This window comes from Mastomys coucha, unplaced genomic scaffold, assembly GCF_008632895.1.
Source record: "Mastomys coucha isolate ucsf_1 unplaced genomic scaffold, UCSF_Mcou_1 pScaffold20, whole genome shotgun sequence".
In the NCBI taxonomy this organism is placed as follows: Eukaryota; Metazoa; Chordata; class Mammalia; order Rodentia; family Muridae; genus Mastomys; species Mastomys coucha.
Genome location: NW_022196903.1, coordinates 118,020,970 through 118,039,762, shown reverse-complemented (window position 1 = coordinate 118,039,762; position 18,793 = coordinate 118,020,970). Strand labels below are relative to the sequence as shown.

Below are 18,793 nucleotides of genomic sequence, written 5' to 3'. Positions count from 1 at the left end.
TCAGCTGCCACCCACAAATACAAACATACCCTCACCCCCAGTATGGTCTCTCAAAGCATAAGGCAGTACTACCAGCCATGTCTCTGGGTTCGTACATCACCCTAATTTACACACTGAGGGGGAAGACGTACATCCTAGACGATGCCTTCAACAACTCACCCCCAAATTTCAGACCCAGTGTAGGAGATCAGAGTGGGAGAGGCAGGGGTAGAGGTAGATGGGAGAGATGAAGGGGCAGGGCCATGGTAGAAAACTCCACCCACCACTCTGCTTCACTACTCAATAATGGGGGCTGGTCTACCTCTATTCCAGTAACCTTGAGATCAAGGTCACAAAGATAAAGGTCATAGAGATGCCCCAGCTAGACCCCAGGAGCTACCCTGCCACCAAGGCTACCAAGTGAGCTTCTTCTGGCTTTCTCCTCAACTCATTTCTCCCAGAAGAGGACAGAAGTCATACAACTTAGAACAGCTTCAAACATATTTCCAATTTTTTGGTGGGGAGTGGAGGTTTGAAACAGGGTTTCTCTGTGCAGCCCTGGCCATCCTGAAGGTAACTCTGTAGACCAGGCTGTCCTTGAACTCACAGAGATAGATCATCCTGCCTCTGTCTTCCCAGTACTGGGACTAAAGGTGTTGCCACTACACCCCATTTTCATGAGGTACTGGGATCAAACTTAGGGCTTCATGCATGAAGGCAAGCAAGCATTCTACCAAGGGAGCACAGTCCTAGCCCAGGGTGCTCTTCTCTGTCTCACCCGACCATGTTTACACTTAGGGGCGGCAGCCCCTGATCACTGCGCTAAGACTCCTACCTGGCCGATGGTAGGGAAAAAAGACCAAGCCTTAAATCTACCATCCGTAAGAGGTGGGCACAACCCAGGGAGGGAGGGTGGGAAGGAAGAAGGAGCAGTAAGAGGGGTGGACAGGAGGAAATGGGAGATCACTAGTCCCCAGGCAAAGCTTAGCTGGTGGCAGAACACTGGCTGGGTGGGACCCGGGTGGGAATTCTGGGTTAAAAAACAAAAACTCTGGTTTTGCTCAGAGAAGCACTGCCATCTGACATGTGCTGGCCACCGCAGATGCAGGAAAGTTGCTTCCAAAGTTCCCTCTCAAAATGCAAACAGAGTGAGCCCCCACGGGCATGGGAATACACCACAGGGCTTGCAGGGAGCCGAGTGGCAGAAGTCCCCTGCCTCGTCCCCACATCAGTGTCTCTGATGCAGCTGCCTCACACAGTCCTGTCCACCGTCCTCTGATAGCAACCGCTTTCCTGCAGTCTGACAAAGCTGCCTGCTGTCCAGCAGGACCGTCTAAACCCCAGCCCCACCACCATTCACACACGATGCCCCAAGGCTCAAAAAACAAATGAGGGAAGCTCCTTCAGGAGCTCCAAGGCTGAGCCAAGGAGAGGGGAGTCCCTCTAGGTGCTACGACACTTAGGGTGTTCCCAGTAATAAATGCGCACACTGCCATATGTCAACCTGCCAGATCCTGTCCTAAGAGCCACGTGCCTCACTCTATCTGATCATCTTAATAACCCTGCCTGCCTGCCAGTAGGGAAAGATTAAGAACATCTCAGCTCTGTTGGACAAATACAGAGACAGGTCCACCCTTAACATGGTAGAAACCATCTCTAACCCTAGCAGGCTGAAGCAGGAGGACTGTCTCAAGTTTGACTGGCTACACAAAAAGACCCTGTCTGGGTGGTGGCTTAGGATGGCTCAGTAGTTAAGAGCACCCACCCCCTGCTCTTGCGGAAGACCTGAGTTTATTTTCCGGCGACCACATCAGGTTCACAATCACTTGTGAGCTCTGGCTCCTAAGAATCTGATGCCCACTTCTGGCCTCCAAGTAGAGGGGGGAGGGAGAGGCAGGAAGGCAGGCAGGATGGATGTGTGCCCACATGTGTGTGAGAAAGCCTATATCAAAAGAATAAAAAGGAATGAAGGAGCTAACTGAGGAAAACCTCACTTAGCGGGAGGCTTACAGCACAACATGAAGACCTGAGTTTGATCCTAGAACCCAAATGAAAAAGAAGCTATGGCTGAAGAGATGTCTCAGTGGATAAAAGCATTGTTTGCTCTTCCAGAGGTCTTGAGTTCAATTCCCAGCAACTACATGGTAGTTCACAACTATCTATCTTGGGACCTGATGCCCTCTTCTGGCATGCAGGTGTACATGCAGATAGAGCATTCAGATATAAAATAAATAAATAAATCTAAAAAAAGAAGAAGAAGAAGAAGAAGAAGAAGAAGAAGAAGAAGAAGAAGAAGAAGAAGAAGAAGAAGAAGAAGAAGAAGAAGAAGAAGAGGAAGAAGAAGAAGAAGAAGAAGAAGAAGAAGAAGAAGAAGAAGAAGAAGAAGAAGAAGAAGAAGAAGAAGAAGAAGAAGAAGAAGAAGAAGAAGAAGAAGAAGAAGAAAGAAGAAGAGGAAGAGGAAGAGGAAGAGGAAGAAGAAGAAGAAGAAGAAGAAGAAGAAGAAGAAGAAGAAGAAGAGGAAGAAGAAGAAGAAGAAGAAGAAGAAGAAGAAGAAGAAGAAGAAACTAGCCATAGTAGAACACACTTGTAATCCTAAAGCTAAGGATGTAAAGACAGTTGGATGCCTAGGGCTCCCTGGCCAACTTAGCCTACTCAGGAAGTTCCCGACCAGTGACAGACCCTGTTTTATTAAAAACAAAACAAAACAACAAAAACAACAAAAACAGGCTGGAGTGATGGCTCAGCGGTTAAGAGCACTGACTGCTCTTCCAGAGGTCCTGAGTTCAATTCCCAGAAACCACATGGTGGCTCACAAGCATCTGTATGAGATCTGATGCCCTCTTTTGGTGTGTCTGAAGACAGCTACAGTGTACTCATATAAATAAAATAAATAAATCTTTAAAAACAAAAGCAAAAACAAACAACTTTAAGCACACCTAAAGAACACTCCCAGGTTTGTCTTCTGGCCTCCACACACGGATGTGTGCACATCTGCACGCGCGCGCACGCGCGCGCGCGCACACACACACACACACACACATACACACAAAAGGAGGAAGACCCAAGGAAAGATAAAAAGCTGATCAGTGCAAAGCTGGATTAAAGCTCATGTCCATAACCCTACCGCATGGGAGGTGGGGGCAGAAGTACCAGGAGTTTGAGGCCAACCTAGACTACAAGACAAGATCTTTCTTTTGTTTGTTTGTTTGTTTTTCGAGACAGAGTTTCTCTGTGTAGCCCTGGCTGTCCTGGAACTCACTCTGTAGACCAGGCTGGCCTCAAACTCAGAAATCGACCTGCCTGTGCCTCCCAAGTGCTGGGATTAAAGGCATGCGCCACCACTGCCCAGCAAGACAAGATCTTTCAAAGAAAGAGAGAGGCAGGGGCGGGGGGGAGGACACTCAGAAAGAACAAGAGAGCCTGGAGTGGTGGTGCACTCTTGAAATCCCAGTAGAGGCAGAGTAACTTCTACAGAGGAAGCTCCAGGACAGCTAGGGCTACAGAGAAGCCCTGTGTCAGGGGGAAGAGAGAGAGGCAGAGACACAAGAAAAAGAAAGTCTGGTGGGAGATCACTCAGCAGGTAAAGGCATGAGCCACCAAGTCCAAAGACCTGAATGTGACTGCTGTCACCCAAGTCTAAAGACCTGAAGATGATTGCTGTCACCCACATGGTAAAAGGGGAGAACTTCCTTCCACACGTTGCCCTCTGACCTCCACGCATGTACCATGGAGTGCACATGCTCCCTGACACTCAATACATAATACACACGTGTATGTGTGTGTGTGTATATATGTCTGTGTGTGTAAAATAAATAGAAAAGGAGGGACAGCAAAAGTTTTGTTCCATGTATTGACAGAGCCAGGATTTGAACCCACATCTATCTGCCTTCACATCCTGAGTTCTCAAGGACTTGCTAAAGCTACCCCAACTGAGGGGGTCACTCCTCCTGTCAACAGATGGAAGCTCTGGTCCTGGGGTTCAGCGAGTAGGAGGCCAGCAGCACACCTACAGCGTGGCTCGTGAGCCCCGGCGGCCGACCCCCTTACCTCTATCTGGTCAATGGTCTCCTGGTACTCCTTCTCCCGGGTTTTGAACAGGGACTCAGTATCTTTGATCACCTTCTCCAGGCTGTCCTCCTGCTGCTGGAGAAAGCGAATGTCGAATCGAGGGGTAGCCGACCAGGGAGGGACAGGATGGGGCATTCCAAGGACCAAGGTGGGAAGAGAGAGAAAGTGTGGTTAGAGGAAACAGAATGGAGAAAGTCTGCAAACAGGAGTGGGGAGAAACCAGGGAGGATGAAAGCCACACTGGGGACAGAGCATGAGAGGGAGGCAGGGTGTGGAGGACACAGGGGCAGAGCCTGAGGGGCCTAAGGCCAGGAGGGGAGGTTACCTCTCCCTGGGCCTCTGCAGCTGCCATGGCATAGCCTGAGAAATCCTCCCAAAGTAGCAAGGTCTCCTCAGTCTCCTCCCATGTCAGGCTGTCACAGTCGTCCTCAAAATCATACTCCCTCCTAGAGACAGGGAACCCGTGTGTCAAGGGCGCTGGGGCCTCAGAACAGGCATAGGGCACTATGGGAGCTCCGGCCTCGGGGGGGAGGGGGTGGGGGGACGGATTGGGGCACATCTGCTGAGGGCAGCTGGGATGGAGCTGGGCGCTGGCCTCAGGGACCCTACAGAGAGTTAGGGTGAACCTGGGAGCTGGTCCTAGGAACCTGGAAGGGAGTTAGGGTGCATCTGCTGAGGGCAGCTGGGATGGAGCTGCAGGACTCACAGCTGGCTGAGCATGCGCTGCATCTCCTCGTTGATGCTGAGGGCTGTGCTCTCCTCCTCTGCACCCTCAGGCTGGCGGGGCCCAGCACTCTCCGACAGGGAGGCGTCCTCCTCCACAGCAGCCTTGCGCTCCCGCTTCCGCCCCCCCATGGACGGGACCTTAATGGGAGACAAGTGTAGAGACTACAGAGGCGAGGCCGGGTGCATGAGGAGAGGGTGGGCAGGAAGGCCGCAGGGTGAGGCGGGGCCAGCAGGAAAGGGGACAGACAGAAGAGACACAGTTACAGGACAGGAACAGAAACAGGCGGACACACGCGGACAGGGCAGGGCTGCGGGCGAAGAAAGGAGGAAGAGAAACGGAAGTGGAGCAGTAAGATAAGGAGAGAAACGGCTTGTGATGACCACAGTATTTTGTGTTTAATGAGGGCCGGAGAGGTGGCTCAGCAGTTAAGGGCACTGGATGCTCTTCCAGAGGACCCTGGTTCAATTCCCAGCAGCCACATTCGGCTCAGTGCCCTCCATAACTCCAGTTCCAAGGGACTCCAATGCCCTCTTCTGGTATCCTTGGGCAGAAGGCACTCATGTGGTGCGCAGACATTATAGAGGCAAAATATCCATACACATAAAATAAATCTTCTAAAGCAAAAAGTTGTGTTTATTGACTACAGAGGAATGGGATTTGGTTTGGTTTTGAAGTCTTTCTCGTTAGAGGACTCAAGTGAACCCAGTCCTAGCTTCGAGGTGTGTGTTTACTATGGGAGAGCTTGAATCACATCCAGATCTGGAAGGCCGCTGGGAGAAGGAGAAGGAAGAGACTAAAAATGGAGGAGCAAGGGAAACAGAAAGTAAGAAGGCATCTCTTTGGAAGGGCCCAGTGGCTCAAGACTGAGGGCGGGGTGGCTTAGACACAGGGACTGGGACAATAAGCTTGCGTGAGGTCACACTAACCAGCTTCTTCTACGGAGAAAGCAAGAGAAAAGGTGAGAGGAACAGAGAGAAGAGAAGCAGACAGGGGGGGGGAGGGGGAGATGGAGTTAGACGTGGCTTCCAAAACCCTCTCTCCTGAGGCTGTTCCTTGCCTCCCAGCCTAGTCCCATCAAGGGCCCCAGGGGACAAGATGTGTCCCAGAGTGAAGGTAGCACAACCTGAGATCCAGGCCAGCCACAACAGGAGCTCTCTACCTTGCCCAGCCCCTGAGAGGGCGGACAGCAGGTCTCTCACCTGGAACATCTGGATCATATCCTCGCAGTTGCGCTGCTGAGCCAAGTCACAGAGCTTGGCCGTGATGTCAATGCGGCGGCAGATGTCCATGTCTACCTTCATGGCTTTTTCCTGGATCTTGGTGTCTAGCTCTGTCAGATTCTGTACCAGGAACACCAGGAACAGTGAGGAGACACCCAGGACCCCAGCTGAGACTGATAAAACCACAGCCAAGCGCTCGTCCTTCAGAGCACACCAGTGTCACCTCCTCCGTCAAGTCCCTGACCTGCTGGATCAAACAGCCCTTTTCTGGGGGGGGGGGGGGGGGGGGGGGGGGGGGGAGGGCCCATCCGACCACATGAGGCACATCCTCCAGGTGCCTCATGACACTAACACCCAGCCGCACAGAGCTGGGGGTGGGGGGCGCTCGGCCTAGGCTGGGATGAGCAGGGCCTCCCTTGAACCAACAGTTCTTTATCCTCCTGAATCCCCAGAGATAAAAGAGACCACTAGGAATGCCAGCCAGGGAGTGGTGGGGCATGCCTTTAATCCTAGCACTAGGGCAGCAGGCAGGGGGAGCTCTAAGAGTTCAAGGCCAACCTGCTCTATACAGCAAGTTCAAGACAGCCGGGCTGTTATAGAGAGTAAGGCTGCTTTGAAAAACTAGGGAGTTGGGGGGAAAGAGAGAGAGGACAGATGACATATGACACTTGTCTCACTGTCTAGCAGTACATATCAGCCAGGGGCATTATCTACTTCAAGACAACCCTGAGATGGCCTTCCCTCTTTCCCACATTTCACAGATGAGGCAAAGAGAAGGTTTGGTGGGAAAGGAAGAAGAGGTTTAAGGCCACACCGCTATGGAGTGGCAGAATTGACACATGAGCCTAGGCAGCTGGCTCTGGAGCTGTGCACATTCCCATTTTATTTTTTATTTTTTATTTTTTAATTTTTTTAATTTTTATTTTTATTTTATTTTTTTGGTTTTTTCAAGACAGGGTTTCTCTGTGTAGCCTTGGCTGTCCTGGAACTCACTCTGTAGACCAGGCTGGCCTCGAACTCAGAAATCTGCCTGTCTCTGCCTCTCAAGTGCTGGGATTAAAGGTGTGACCCGGCTCCCATTTTATTTTTTAAAACCACAGCTGATGCTGGACTTGAACTCCTCATCTTTCTGATGGTTCTGGTTCTGGCTCCGCCTCCCGAGTGCTGGGAGTACAGGTGTGAGCAAGCTATCAGAGAGCTCAGCATTCTGCCTTCACTAATGGCTTTGATGCCAGGCTAAGCCTCTTCTGCAACAGCAAGAGCAAAGCCCCCGGAGGGTGGGAAAGTGTGGGGAGGGGTGGCATGGGGACACTGAAGGGCCTGGAGCAGCCTGGCACCTGGGCACCCCTGAGAGAAGGGCAAGGAAGGCTGGACTCACATTACTCATGAGCCCCTTGAAGACCACCAGCTCAGCTTTCAGCTGCTCAACCTTCATGGCCAGCTCTTCTTGGCAGGCGTCGGCCTCTTGGGCCTCCTACAGCCAGGAGGACATGATGTCAGGGTGGGAAAAGGCATGGGAGGGACAGGGACGCAGGGGCAGTCGGGTGGCTACCCTCACCTCCTGGAGCTCAGTGACTCGCTCTTGTAGCTGTATCCGAACTGTGTACTCCTCTTCCCACCTGACAGACATTGGGAAGGGGAGAGAACATAGCCTAGAGTCCCTCCTGCCATGACAGCTCCTGTCCCTCCCTCTCAGGCCCAGGTTTCAGACCTCAGGTCTGGTTCCCTAGATGGGAATTTGTTGAGACAAGAATCTGCGGGCAGCCAGCCAGTGGGCAGCTGCAGCTGCTGAATGGCTCCATACTTCCCGGCAAGGGCTGAGCTCACCAACTGCCTGCCCAGAACCTCCGAACCACGTACCAAGAACTATATTTAAAAACAACTGCTAACTCTTGGGCCTTCTGCAGTACCCATCCCCACAAGGGGCCCAGTTCCGCCAGCTGTCTGGCTGGTCTCCTCCCCCACCTCCTGCCCACACCAATCCACCAGGTCCCCCCTACAACCCAGTCTCCCACCTTCAGTGGCACTGATCCGGTCTCCCGCTCTTGCCCGCACAGAACAGAGCTTGTTAGGCTGCTGCCCTGCCTCCTGTGAAAGCATCTGCAGGACACAGGCTGGATCAAGAGCTGCTCAGCAGCCTGGCTGGGAACAAAGTCCTTCCCCACCCAGCCCCTTGAAGTGAGCTCTAAGAAGGTCACAGGGCTGGCGTGATGTCCCCCCAGCAGCGGGAAAGAAGTGGGCACGGAAAGCTAGGTATTGCTGAGTAATCGCTCCCAGGGGAAAGGGAACAGTGAGTAGGCAAGAAGGCACTGCCAAGCTGCATAGCATCTCTCACCCTGGAGCTCAAACCCCACATCGCCAGGAGGTTAGAGGGCCCTTGCCACGGAGCGGGGGCCTTATGGGGAGCTCGCTACCCAGGGCTAGGTGGACATTCCATCCCATCATGGAGATGGAAGCTGGGGGTGCTGCTTGGCCATGTAGTTTCAGGACTCGAGGCAATGCCTGTGTGCATGAGCTCATCACTCCCGCCTGCATTCTGCATAGGCTTCTGGCCTCAGAAAGGAGGGCAAGAGAGCTGAAGGAGAAAGCTCAAAATGAGCTCCATGGACAGGAAGCAGCAGAGCACAGCCTCTGCAGTCAGGAGGAGTAAGCTCTCAGGCCCCTTCTCTCCTCACTCCTGCCCCTCCCTCACCCTCTCAGGCTCCATGACTCTTTGCTCTTCTATGTCCAGCACCTCCAGCCGCACTGCAGTGTTCCTAATAATAACTCCAGTCATCAAGGGGAAGAGGCGGCCAGCCTAGCCACCACCCTGCAGCTGACCATGCAGCTCAGCTCTGGACCTCCCTCACCCTCTTATCCCCTTCCCTGCCAGCCCTGCACTCCCCCATGCCTGCTTCTCCTTCTGCTCCGGCAGTGACAGAGTCTGATGGCCTTGCATTACATGCTTTCTTACACGAGACCTTTGTCTTTGCTGGGCCTTAGTATCTTCCTCTACAAGTATGGGGATGTGGCATCCTGTGTACCATGTCTGTGAATCTCTAGAGGAAGAGCCCATAAGATCGACAAGAGGTTATGACCCTGGCCAAGACGCATCAGGGAGGGCCAGAAATCCTATCTGATAATGAACTCAATAAATCCCAGTGAAACATGAGCAAGTTTAAGGCAAGGTGATGATTAGCAAAATGGATCATACAGAAAAAAATCTGAAACTGAATTATGTAGATGCTCATGGTGTTCTCTAGCCAGGCACACCGAAGGGTGCAGTGTGGCTTGCATTCAAATCTCAGTTTTTTGGTTTTTTTGTGGGTTCCCCTAACTTGAGTAGAATCTGGGCAATTTTTGTGCATTTACCAAAGGTCTCTCCTGCAAATAAATCCTATCTTTGAGTTGAAGAGAAAAAGCAAGGTCCATTCTTGTACTGGAAAATCTGAGCCCCAAGAAAAAGGTCACACAGGCAAAGGGGAGCTGAAAACAGGAGCTGGGGGGATGGCGGGGCTTCGATCCTGCCCAGTTTAATACTCAAGTACTCCATGCCGTCCAGGCTAATGATGTGGGACCACAGTGTTGTTGTAATGAACCCAGAAGGAGGCAGGGGCTCTGGGGTGGAAGAGGGAGTGTCGGGTGCCATGCAATTCTAGCCTCAGGCCCTCTGCACGGCATAGAGCTGCAGAGTGATGAGCTAATCAATCCCCAAGGAATAACTCTTTGCTGCCCAAGACAGCTGCACCAAGGACAAATACCCCCTGTTTTAAAAGATGCCTTCGAGAAGAGCAGCTGTCCCTAGGACTACAGCAGAACTCCAGAACTGTCAGTGTTCCACTGACTGGTAAGGCCTTCACGGGCAGAGGCATGTGCAGGCAGGCTCTGGGTGGTGCCTAGATGCTAGGATAACTAAAAACTCAAAGACATGGGCCGCAGTCATGGAAGCCAGCGTGAGGACTGAACTTCAGAAAGCCTGCTGATGCACGTGATCTGGGGGATGCTAACAGATCACCAACCCCTGAAGGTCACCCAGACCCACAGTTGGTTTCCAGGGCCCCCAAGTGGTCCTCACACAAGGCTAACCACATAGGGATCCCTGCCACCTTAGCCTGCAAACACAGACCAGGCTATCCCTCAAAGGGTCACATTAGATAAAACACTGGAGCCCCCAAGCCTGAGCTTCCCTCTGACTGCCACAAAACTTCCTCCTCAACCAGGGCCTGGTCGGCCTTGCTCTGCCTGTGGTCCTGTCCTGTTGCCTCGTTACCAGCCATCCAGTGAGTCCTCCTGGTATACAGCCAGCACTCCAATGTGATATCCCTTCCTCTTAACTCTTGTGTTAACCTGCTGGGGGGAGGAAGGGGCATGGTTCCTTTCAGAAAGCCAAACCTTAATTCTCAGAACATACAGGGCTGGTCCTGAGATACTCTATTTTGTATCTCTGTAGGGCGTGCCCATGTTCCCAACTTTTTTTTTAAACTTGGTCCTGGTTCGAGATTCTTCTGATAGAGCGCCCCCACCAGCCCTATGACAGCCACCCCTTCTCCTTGTCCTAGGAGACCCTGTACTCTTTTTTCCTCTCTCTTCCTGTGTGTTTTGACTGTTCCAAGCAATGTGTTTAGCTTCTGGAGCCCTTGAGCCTCTCATATGGAACCAGGGTGAGACCTGGCTTCTGGGGGCACGCCTTAGGAAAAGCCCTGGGCAGACACTGTCGCCCCTCACTACCTCCTTCCAACTTCACTTAATTTACCTCCAAAATTAAAGCTGCACCCTTCACCCCATGTGCGGAGTTTCTGTCCTGAAATTGCCCCAAGGTCTGAAGCTGGCCCGACAATCAAGACCCACACATGCAGAGCTCTCTCGGATGTCTCCCTTTCATACCACACAACACCGCACAGTCAGCAGAGTCATGCAAACACTGCAGCCTGCATAAGACAGGGGAGTCATGCCAGAAGACAAGTATCAATTCCTAGCGTTCTAGAATGCTTCTAGCCACCAGTCTGACTTGAGAACTGTCTGTGGATTCCCTGCATCCAGTGCTTCTTACTTTCACCATGGCAGGAGTTTCAACTCTTGTTAACGTGATTCTTGGCCCCCCACTTCTCCATTCTGGGGATCTTCACTAACTCCTGTGAAGTCTGTGGTGCCCTGTGGTGTCTGTGGCATGTCTTGAACCCTGTCCCTACCTTCGCTTGTACTCGTCCCGCTCCCGCTTCACTTTGGCCAGCACGTTGTACAGCGCACGGATCTCGGGAGTGATAGTGTCGATCTGGACGCCCACCCCGTCAGGGTGTACCCACGACAGGCCAGGCCCTTGCACCAGCGTGGGTTCCAGTCCCGGTCCAAGCCGGCGGGCGTGAGAGAAGGACCAGATGGTGCCAGGCATGAAGCGGGTCGACGAGGAGAAGGCAGTGGAGGTGGAGGTGGAGGTGGAGGATGATGAGTGGCAGGCGGCAGAGGATGCTAGGGGTCCAGCTGGCGAGCGGGCGGGCGAGCCCAGCACCCGCGCTGATGGGGGGCACGCGGCGGCCGGCCGGGAGCTCAGGGGCAGCCCCAGGGGCCGGATCGGGCTGATGAAGCCGGTCTGTACCGCCTGGTCACGGCGGGCCAGGCCCCGCCTGCCCTGCTTACCCTCCTCTAGAGCCTGCTGCAGCTGTTTCTCCAGCAGCCGATTTCGACGCTCTAGCTCGTGTACTTTGGCTAGGAAGCAGCGAAATCGGAGGTTCAGGGTCTTGAGTACGTTGATGTTGGAGCCTAGGTCGTTGCGGAGAGCCATGGCTGCGGGAGGCGCCGGACCAGGCCCGGGAGGCGAATAGGCAGAGGGGCCGGCCGAGGCAAGCGGAGCGGAGGCTAAGTCCCCTCCCCCGGCAAAGTGGTCACCTCCCAGAGGGTCCCCCAGCGGCCCGGCCAAGCCTTGCTGCTCCTGCTGTAGGAGGAAGAGGTTGGGACCAAATAACGGATTCATGGCTGCGCCTTCTGCCGGGAGAGTGACACCAGTGCAGCAGAGGGTGAGGAGAAGAGCCAATGAGATGCTTGTGGGATACGAGTGACCAATCAGATGGCCCAGCAGGAGGGCAAAGGTCATGAGGGAGGGAGCAGAGGGCGCCAATGAAAGGCCTTCATTAAGAGGATTAGCTCTGAACCTTTCCGGGGTCTGGGGCCCTGTGAGTGGAGTCAACACCGGGAGGAGCCACCGCCTAAGATTTTTACTGTAGGCACAGGACCTCTGGTACCTAAGAGGCAGCCTTCCCTACTGCCCTCTTCTCCCTGGTGCCCTAGATCGGATTCTATGGCTTTTCCCTTGGAGACTAAGAAATGGAAGGAGAAATTCACCTGTCATTTGAGTAGTGCACAACTGTTTCTCTTCAGAGAATCCCAGGCCCACTTTCCTACAAATTGCCAGTACCCAGTCCCCTCAAAAAACACAACAGCGACTAAGGGTGGTAATATGTATATTAAATTTCATATGTATGCACAGGGGGAGGCCATCCTTGCAGCAGGATCCAAGAGACAATGTCAATGGGTTTCCATTTTGGACAGCAGAGGCTGGCTGCTGCCCTTTGTCATAGATTTCCTCCTTTTTGCTGGTGGGGGCCTGGTAGAACTGTGGGGAGTCAAAGTGGGGGCTGAGGGTCCCATGGGGACAGCATCTTCTTTCAGGGGAGCAGCTCTCTTGGCAGGCTGCTCTGATAACTGCTGCTTTCCTTTCTGTATCTTTTTGGCTTTCCCAAGGGACTGAGCACAGTCCTTAGGCCTTGGGGTGGCACTGATTTCAGAGGGAGTTGGCACAGCAGGTGTTCCTGAGTCCTCGCCCTTGGGAGGGGCGCTCTGCTTTGGGACAGCAGCCTCCTTGGGGGGCTTCGACTTAGGTCTCCGCTGCTTCAGCTTCCCCGACCCCTTCCTGATCACGTTGGCTTTCCCATCAGACTGACTGCTTTCTGCGGGCCTGGCGGACACTTGGGCATTTGGGACAGAAGGTCCAGTGGACAAGCCTGGCCCCTTGGAGATGCCGTTCACCTTCGGGAAGGGCTTCTTGGAATGTTGCTGTCTCACCAACGGCTGCGTGGCCTTTGCAGCCCCGCGGGCTTTCTTGGTGGGCTGACTACTGTTCTCAGACTTTGGGGTGACCTGATTCTTCAGGTCGGGTTCTGTAGGCGTAGCTGCTGCCGAGTTTCCTGAGGTAAAAATTAAACAGGTGGCTTGATCATTAAGAAATAAGGAGGTCAGCCAGGTGGTGGTGGCGCTCGCCTTTAATCCCAGCACTTGGGAGGCAGAGGCAGGCGGATTTCTGAGTTCCAGGCCAGCTTTGTCCACAGAGCGAGTCTCCGGACAGCCAAGACTGCATAGAGAAACCCCATCTTCAAACACCAAAAACCAAAGAAATAACAACAAAAGCCCCACACATTAGGATAGCGCCTAAGAGTTAACTCACATTAGTGCATGCATGGTTTTTATTGAAATTATGTACCCTGTGTTAAGGGGTTACTGTCTAGTCTTAGCTGGGGTTTTCAGAGGAAGCTGCACCCTCTGGAGGGCAGTATATAGCAAGACACCCTAAGGAGGAGTAAGCCCCAGCCTCTAGACCAAGCCTAAAGCACTTGCTCTCTGAGTGTCTCACAGATTATCATGCAATGTGGGAAACCTAGCTAGTAAGCATCAGTGAGAACATCAAACATGGACTTCACTTTTATCAAAACTTGCTATTTCCTGGGTTTTTCTGAGATGAAGTCTTGCTATGTAGCCTAGGTGGTCTTGGACTTACTACATAGAGACCAGCCTGGCCTCAAACTCAAAGACGCATCTGCCTTTGCCTCTTAAAATTTGCTGTTTCCTAAGGTTTTTGCACTGTGCAGAGCACCTCCCTAGCAATGTACTAAGTCTGAAGCTACTGAAAGCGAAAACGAAAACCAGCCAGAAACCACACACTGTATACACTCTCCCCCTTCCAACTAACCCAAGGCACGCAGAGCTCTCAGCCAGTTCAAAACACCCCGCCCTCTCCTGAGCTACAGGCTCAAGGGGATCAAGATGCCTGAGGAAACAAATTGCATCAGCTCTGAGACCTGCCAGAGCTCTGCAGAGTTTGCCATTCGAGTGCAGAGATGCCGGGTGGGCCAACAGAGCCAAGAATCAAAAGAAACCACAACCTGTAGTGGGAATAACCTTGGGCTAAACAATCAGCTACTTAGTAGAACTGTGTGTGTGATGGATCCACCCCAATCTGTTCAGTCCAGGCTCAGGAAGAACTGCACTGAGCGGTCAGGGGCTTTCATTCAAGCACAGTGGCTGAGAGAAACACCAAGCTCCCCCTCTCCCTGCCATGCTATAGCCTCTGCTCTCCACACTGGAAAGCAGGTGGGAGACACCCATCCATGCAGCTCAAGGTAAAGAGCTTGGGACGCCAGAGCTTGGGACCTGAGTTTGGATCCCTGGCACCCAAATGAAAAAAACAAAAAAGCAGGGAGATAGAATTGAAGGCTGATCCCAGTTGTTTGTGACCCAGACAGTTTAGTGTTAAAAAAAAAAGTGTGGTGTGCATATATGTGTATTGGGAGGAGTAGGGTGTGCATATGTATGTATTGGGGATAGTAGGGCATGAAGTCCCAGTCTTATCTCAGGAGGGCCTGGTAACTGATTGCAGCTGGGGGTGGAATCAGGCTCCCTAAGGGATGGGAGGCCTTGAGAGGTTACTCAGGCCTAGAAGATGGTCCCACACCCATCTACACAGTCAACACTCAATGGACTCAATGGGAGGGGAAGTGGTGGTGGTGGGAAAGGGGAGGAGTCAAGCAGAAAACAGGTGGACTTAATCTAAATCATATGCAGGAACAAATATCCTTTAAAGAGTAGTGCTGGTGAGGCAGGCACAGCAGGTAGAGGTGCCCCATTGTCAAGCCCAAGCTTGATCAGATCACGTGGTAGAAGGAGACAATCCCTAAGTTATTCTGAGCTCCATATGTTTTCTGACAAGCACGCTCACACACACACAATACAACATAAGCAAGTCAGGTAAAGAGGCCAATGCCTGAAGCTGAGCTCTAGCCTTCCCACGCACGTGAACACAACTCTACCGCACATGCACACCACACACACACACGCCACACTGTATATACAACACACATGCAACACATTGTACACACATGCAACACATTGTACACACATGCATACATCATCACAATGCATACATATACATGCATCACACTGCATATACCATATGTACACACATTAAAAAGACAGAGAATCAAGGTGGTGGCGGTAGGGAAGAGCAGAGCAGATTACCTGCATGGGGCTGGGGAATAGAATTAGAAAATTTCTTGAACTTGGCGATAAAGAAACCGTCCATATTATGAGTGTGAGGGTAGAAGCGTCGGGTGGAACGCAGAGAGGGGTGAAAGCGCCTTTCTCGGAAGCGGGTAAAACCTTCCTGGCCGAAGTCCAGGCCAGTGGGCACCAGCCGCACGTTCCTCTTCTTTAAGGCATAGTCTACCACCCACTCGTTCTCTTCCACCTGCATGTGGCAAAGGCAAACAGGAAGGGTTGATGGGCAGCTGGAGCTGAGAGAGAGCTCTTAGAGCTCGCAGAGCTTATGCCCTCCACGGCAGCCTCTATGATCTGCCCCCGCAGAGATCTCACCGTGATGGAACAGGTGCAGTAGACCAGGTAGCCTCCCGTCTTGGAGGCAGCGTTGACTGAGTCAATAGCACTGAGCAGCAGTTCCTTCTGAAGGTGGGCACAGCGTTGGATGTCCTTCTCATCCTGCCCAAGAGACCAGGAGTGAGGGAGTTCATTAGACAGCCTGAGGAAGGGAGCGGACACCTACAGGGTATCCTCTGATCGCAACACTCCAGCCCTACAAGATCAGCCAAAGCCTCTCAAGTGGTCCTATCACGGCCTGGCCCCTCACCTTGTTCGTCTTCACAGCAGGGTCTTTGGAGATGACTCCCGTGCCGCTACAAGGAGCATCCAGTAGCACTCGGTCAAAGCCTCCCACTACCTGTGAAAAGGAGACGTCACCAAGGGCAAGGTAACCCGAGGAAGGACAGCGCCACACAGCGACATCACCAAGCAAGGCAACCCGAGGAAGCCTCAGAAAGACAAGAGCCTACCTTGGGGAACTGGCGCCCGTCATAGTGGCTGATAATGGTGTTGGTGACTCCCAACCGGTGAAGGTTGCCCACCACACTCTTGAGCCGCTCGGCATTGGCATCATTGGCAAGGATCACACCCGTATTCTTCATCAGCTGAGCTATGGGCAGGGAGAGGGGAGTGCCAGGGCTCAGCAGCACTTCTGCCTCAGACCTACTACTTACTCTACAGCCCAGAACCCACAGGCCAATGCTATCGCTCCAAGGCCAACTCCTCTCTGCCCAGACAGCCAGCACAAAGTCCATCCACGTGGCTTCCCCTTCTGCTGACCATCTTTCTGGCCCTCCCCAATTTAGGGAGAACAAAATCAGAAGTCAGCCAAAGTCAGGCACAGGGTTAAATAATAAAGCTGAACTTGGAGCCTAGATTCCAGAAATTGCCCCTCCCTTTTTGTTAGAGGCATTGTGCCCAGGGCTTGTGCATGCTAAAGCAAACTGCTCTACCACTGAACCACAGCCCAGCCCCCTTGCCCAACTCCCTATTTTTAAACTCCAGGTTTCTGGCTCAGTCAAGTACATCTCAATAATCTGATACTACCTGCTTTTCCATTTCCTAGAGGCTTAGCTTCCTGTTACAACTGCCCCTCCCTTTCTGCTAGGTGAAGGTATACCAAACTGGACCATCTTTAAGGCATCACCAACTACAGGCAGATGATCTGCACCCAGCCTGCCCCTTTCATACCTATGTAGCTGGTCTTCCCTCCAGGAGCACAACACATGTCTAAGATCCGCTCATGTTCCTGAGGTGCCAGAGCCATGACAGGTAGCATACTCGAAGCTCCCTGCAGCATATAGTGTCCAGCTAGGTACTCGGGAGTAGCGCCTGGGAAGGAGAGCCATGGTGTGACATGCTGGCAGAGATGGAACAGAAGGGCTACCAGCTGGGGACACTTACCAATAGGCACTGAAGAATCATACACCACAAGTCCAGACTTTGACCACTTTCCCAACGGATCCAGATTAACCCCACGATTGATCAGAGCCTGAAAAGAAGGAGGGAGGTGTCAAAACCATGATATTCTACACAAAACAGCCAGGCAGGAAAACCTGGCCCAGTCCACTGCCACTCACAACAGCCAGCAGATTCACTTGGCAGATCCTCTCCTCCTTATACCATTCACACGCCCTGTGAAGGCTGAACAAAGGCTCAGCCACTGAGCTACTCTAGCCCTTGTCCTCCAAGACCCTTGTTTTGACACAGGGTATTGCTGTGTAGCCTGGCTATCCTGCTTCAACCTCACAAGTGCTGGGATTAAAGATGCAAACTACCTGATCTAACCACATAGCCCAATTGGGGATTGGGTCTAGGGCTTTAACATACTAAGAACTGCTGGGGTATGCGGATGTGTGTCAGTGGGTAGAGTGCTTGACCAACATGCATGAAGCCCAACATGCATGTTCAGTCCCCAGTGTTGCTTAAAACTAGGCATAATGGCACATGCTTGCAACCCCAGCATTCCAGAGGCAAAACCAGGAAGACCAGAAGTTCAGTGACAACCTGTACAAAGCAAGCGTTAGGTCAGCCTGCTTCATGACACCTGCCTCAAAACCTGAAGGGGAAAAAAATGTTAACCTCAGCCCCTGAAAGGCAGAGGCTGGTGAGCTCTGTAAGTTCAAGGCCAGCAAGGGCTTACATGAGACCGTTTCAAAAAGCAACAAAAAATGAACCTACAATATTCAGCCCCTGTCCCTGATGCAGGGGTTCTGGAATGGATCACCAGTACCTAAATAGTGGCTCACAACAATCCACAACTCCCAAGCATTCACATGGTGAATATTCATAAATAAAACACATAACCTTACAATAACAACAACCAAAAAAAAAAAAACCCCAAATGCTATGTGTACTGGCTGGTTTTGTGTGTCAACCTGACACAAGGTGGAGGAGTGGGGACTGTGGGTGGTGCCATCCCTGGACTGGTTGGTAGTCTTGGGTTCTGTAAGAAAGCAAGCCAGTAAGACACATCCCTCTCTGGCCTCTGCATCAGCTCCTGCTTCCTGACCTGCTTGAGTTTCAGTCCTGACTTCCTTTGGTGATGAACAGCAATGTGGAAGTGTAAGCTGAATAAAAAACCCTTTCCTCCCCAACTTGCTTCTTAGTCATGACATTTGTGTAGGAATAGAAACCCTAACTAAGACAGTACGTAAGGTTTAACACTACTGATTTTAGAAGCAAAGTCTTTAACCTGGGGTCCCTGAATCCTTGGGTAAGAGTAAAACTGTGTGTGTTTTATGTGTTTTTCTGGGGCAGACATCGCTCCTCGGCTTCCTGGTGAATTCCTCCAATCCCTGAGGTCTCAGTTCATAGTGACACTGATGCCTCATCCCAGGCAGATGGCACAGGTGGCACAGACAAGGCCTTACTCTAGACAGACAACAGGCCTCGAAGGTTACCTGCCAGGACCACATTTGGGACAAGACATATGTAGGTGTGAAGAACACAGCCAGCCAGGACTAGGCAGGGTGACCCGCAGGTGAGCAACAGAATCCAGTTCTGAATGAAAGACACTGACCCCCTCACCTGAGCAAGGTCTCGGCGACGGGTTTTCAAGGTGTTGGTCCGAAGAGTGATTGGCCGGGGCACCTCGTTAGCTTCTAAGAATTCTATCAACTGCAATGGAGACTAGTCAGGAGCCTACAAGCTCAGACTGGGGGGGGGGGGGGGGGGGGGG

At 52.3% G+C, this 18,793-nt stretch overlaps 2 protein-coding genes across 8 annotated transcripts in view; both read right to left on the bottom strand.

The window, feature by feature from the left end:
* Iffo1 (intermediate filament family orphan 1) overlaps nt 1-11,977 on the bottom strand; it is a 17,595-nt gene extending 5,618 nt beyond the window's left edge. For 2 of the 7 annotated variants that reach the window (XM_031383433.1, XM_031383437.1), the window contains exons 1-8: nt 11,163-11,977; nt 7,553-7,613; nt 7,373-7,468; nt 5,974-6,114; nt 5,701-5,709; nt 4,754-4,911; nt 4,373-4,493; nt 4,027-4,122 (exon numbers count right to left, since the gene is read on the bottom strand). In XM_031383433.1, coding sequence (XP_031239293.1) covers nt 4,027-4,122; nt 4,373-4,493; nt 4,754-4,911; nt 5,701-5,709; nt 5,974-6,114; nt 7,373-7,468; nt 7,553-7,613; nt 11,163-11,941 — 1,461 coding nt within the window. In that variant the 5' untranslated portion in view covers nt 11,942-11,977. Of the gene's footprint in view, nt 1-4,026; nt 4,123-4,372; nt 4,494-4,753; nt 4,936-5,700; nt 5,710-5,973; nt 6,115-7,372; nt 7,469-7,552; nt 7,614-11,162 lie in introns of all 7 variants that reach the window. The other 5 variants (XM_031383439.1, XM_031383434.1, XM_031383435.1 and 2 more) reach the window with 5 other exon arrangements.
* A 434-nt stretch (nt 11,978-12,411) lies between these two features.
* Nop2 (NOP2 nucleolar protein) overlaps nt 12,412-18,793 on the bottom strand; it is an 11,352-nt gene continuing 4,970 nt past the window's right edge. The window contains exons 9-16 of the mRNA XM_031383431.1: nt 18,643-18,734; nt 17,017-17,104; nt 16,804-16,944; nt 16,083-16,222; nt 15,881-15,970; nt 15,610-15,732; nt 15,256-15,484; nt 12,412-13,151 (exon numbers count right to left, since the gene is read on the bottom strand). Coding sequence (XP_031239291.1) covers nt 12,493-13,151; nt 15,256-15,484; nt 15,610-15,732; nt 15,881-15,970; nt 16,083-16,222; nt 16,804-16,944; nt 17,017-17,104; nt 18,643-18,734 — 1,562 coding nt within the window. The 3' untranslated portion in view covers nt 12,412-12,492. The remainder of the gene's footprint in view (nt 13,152-15,255; nt 15,485-15,609; nt 15,733-15,880; nt 15,971-16,082; nt 16,223-16,803; nt 16,945-17,016; nt 17,105-18,642; nt 18,735-18,793) is intronic.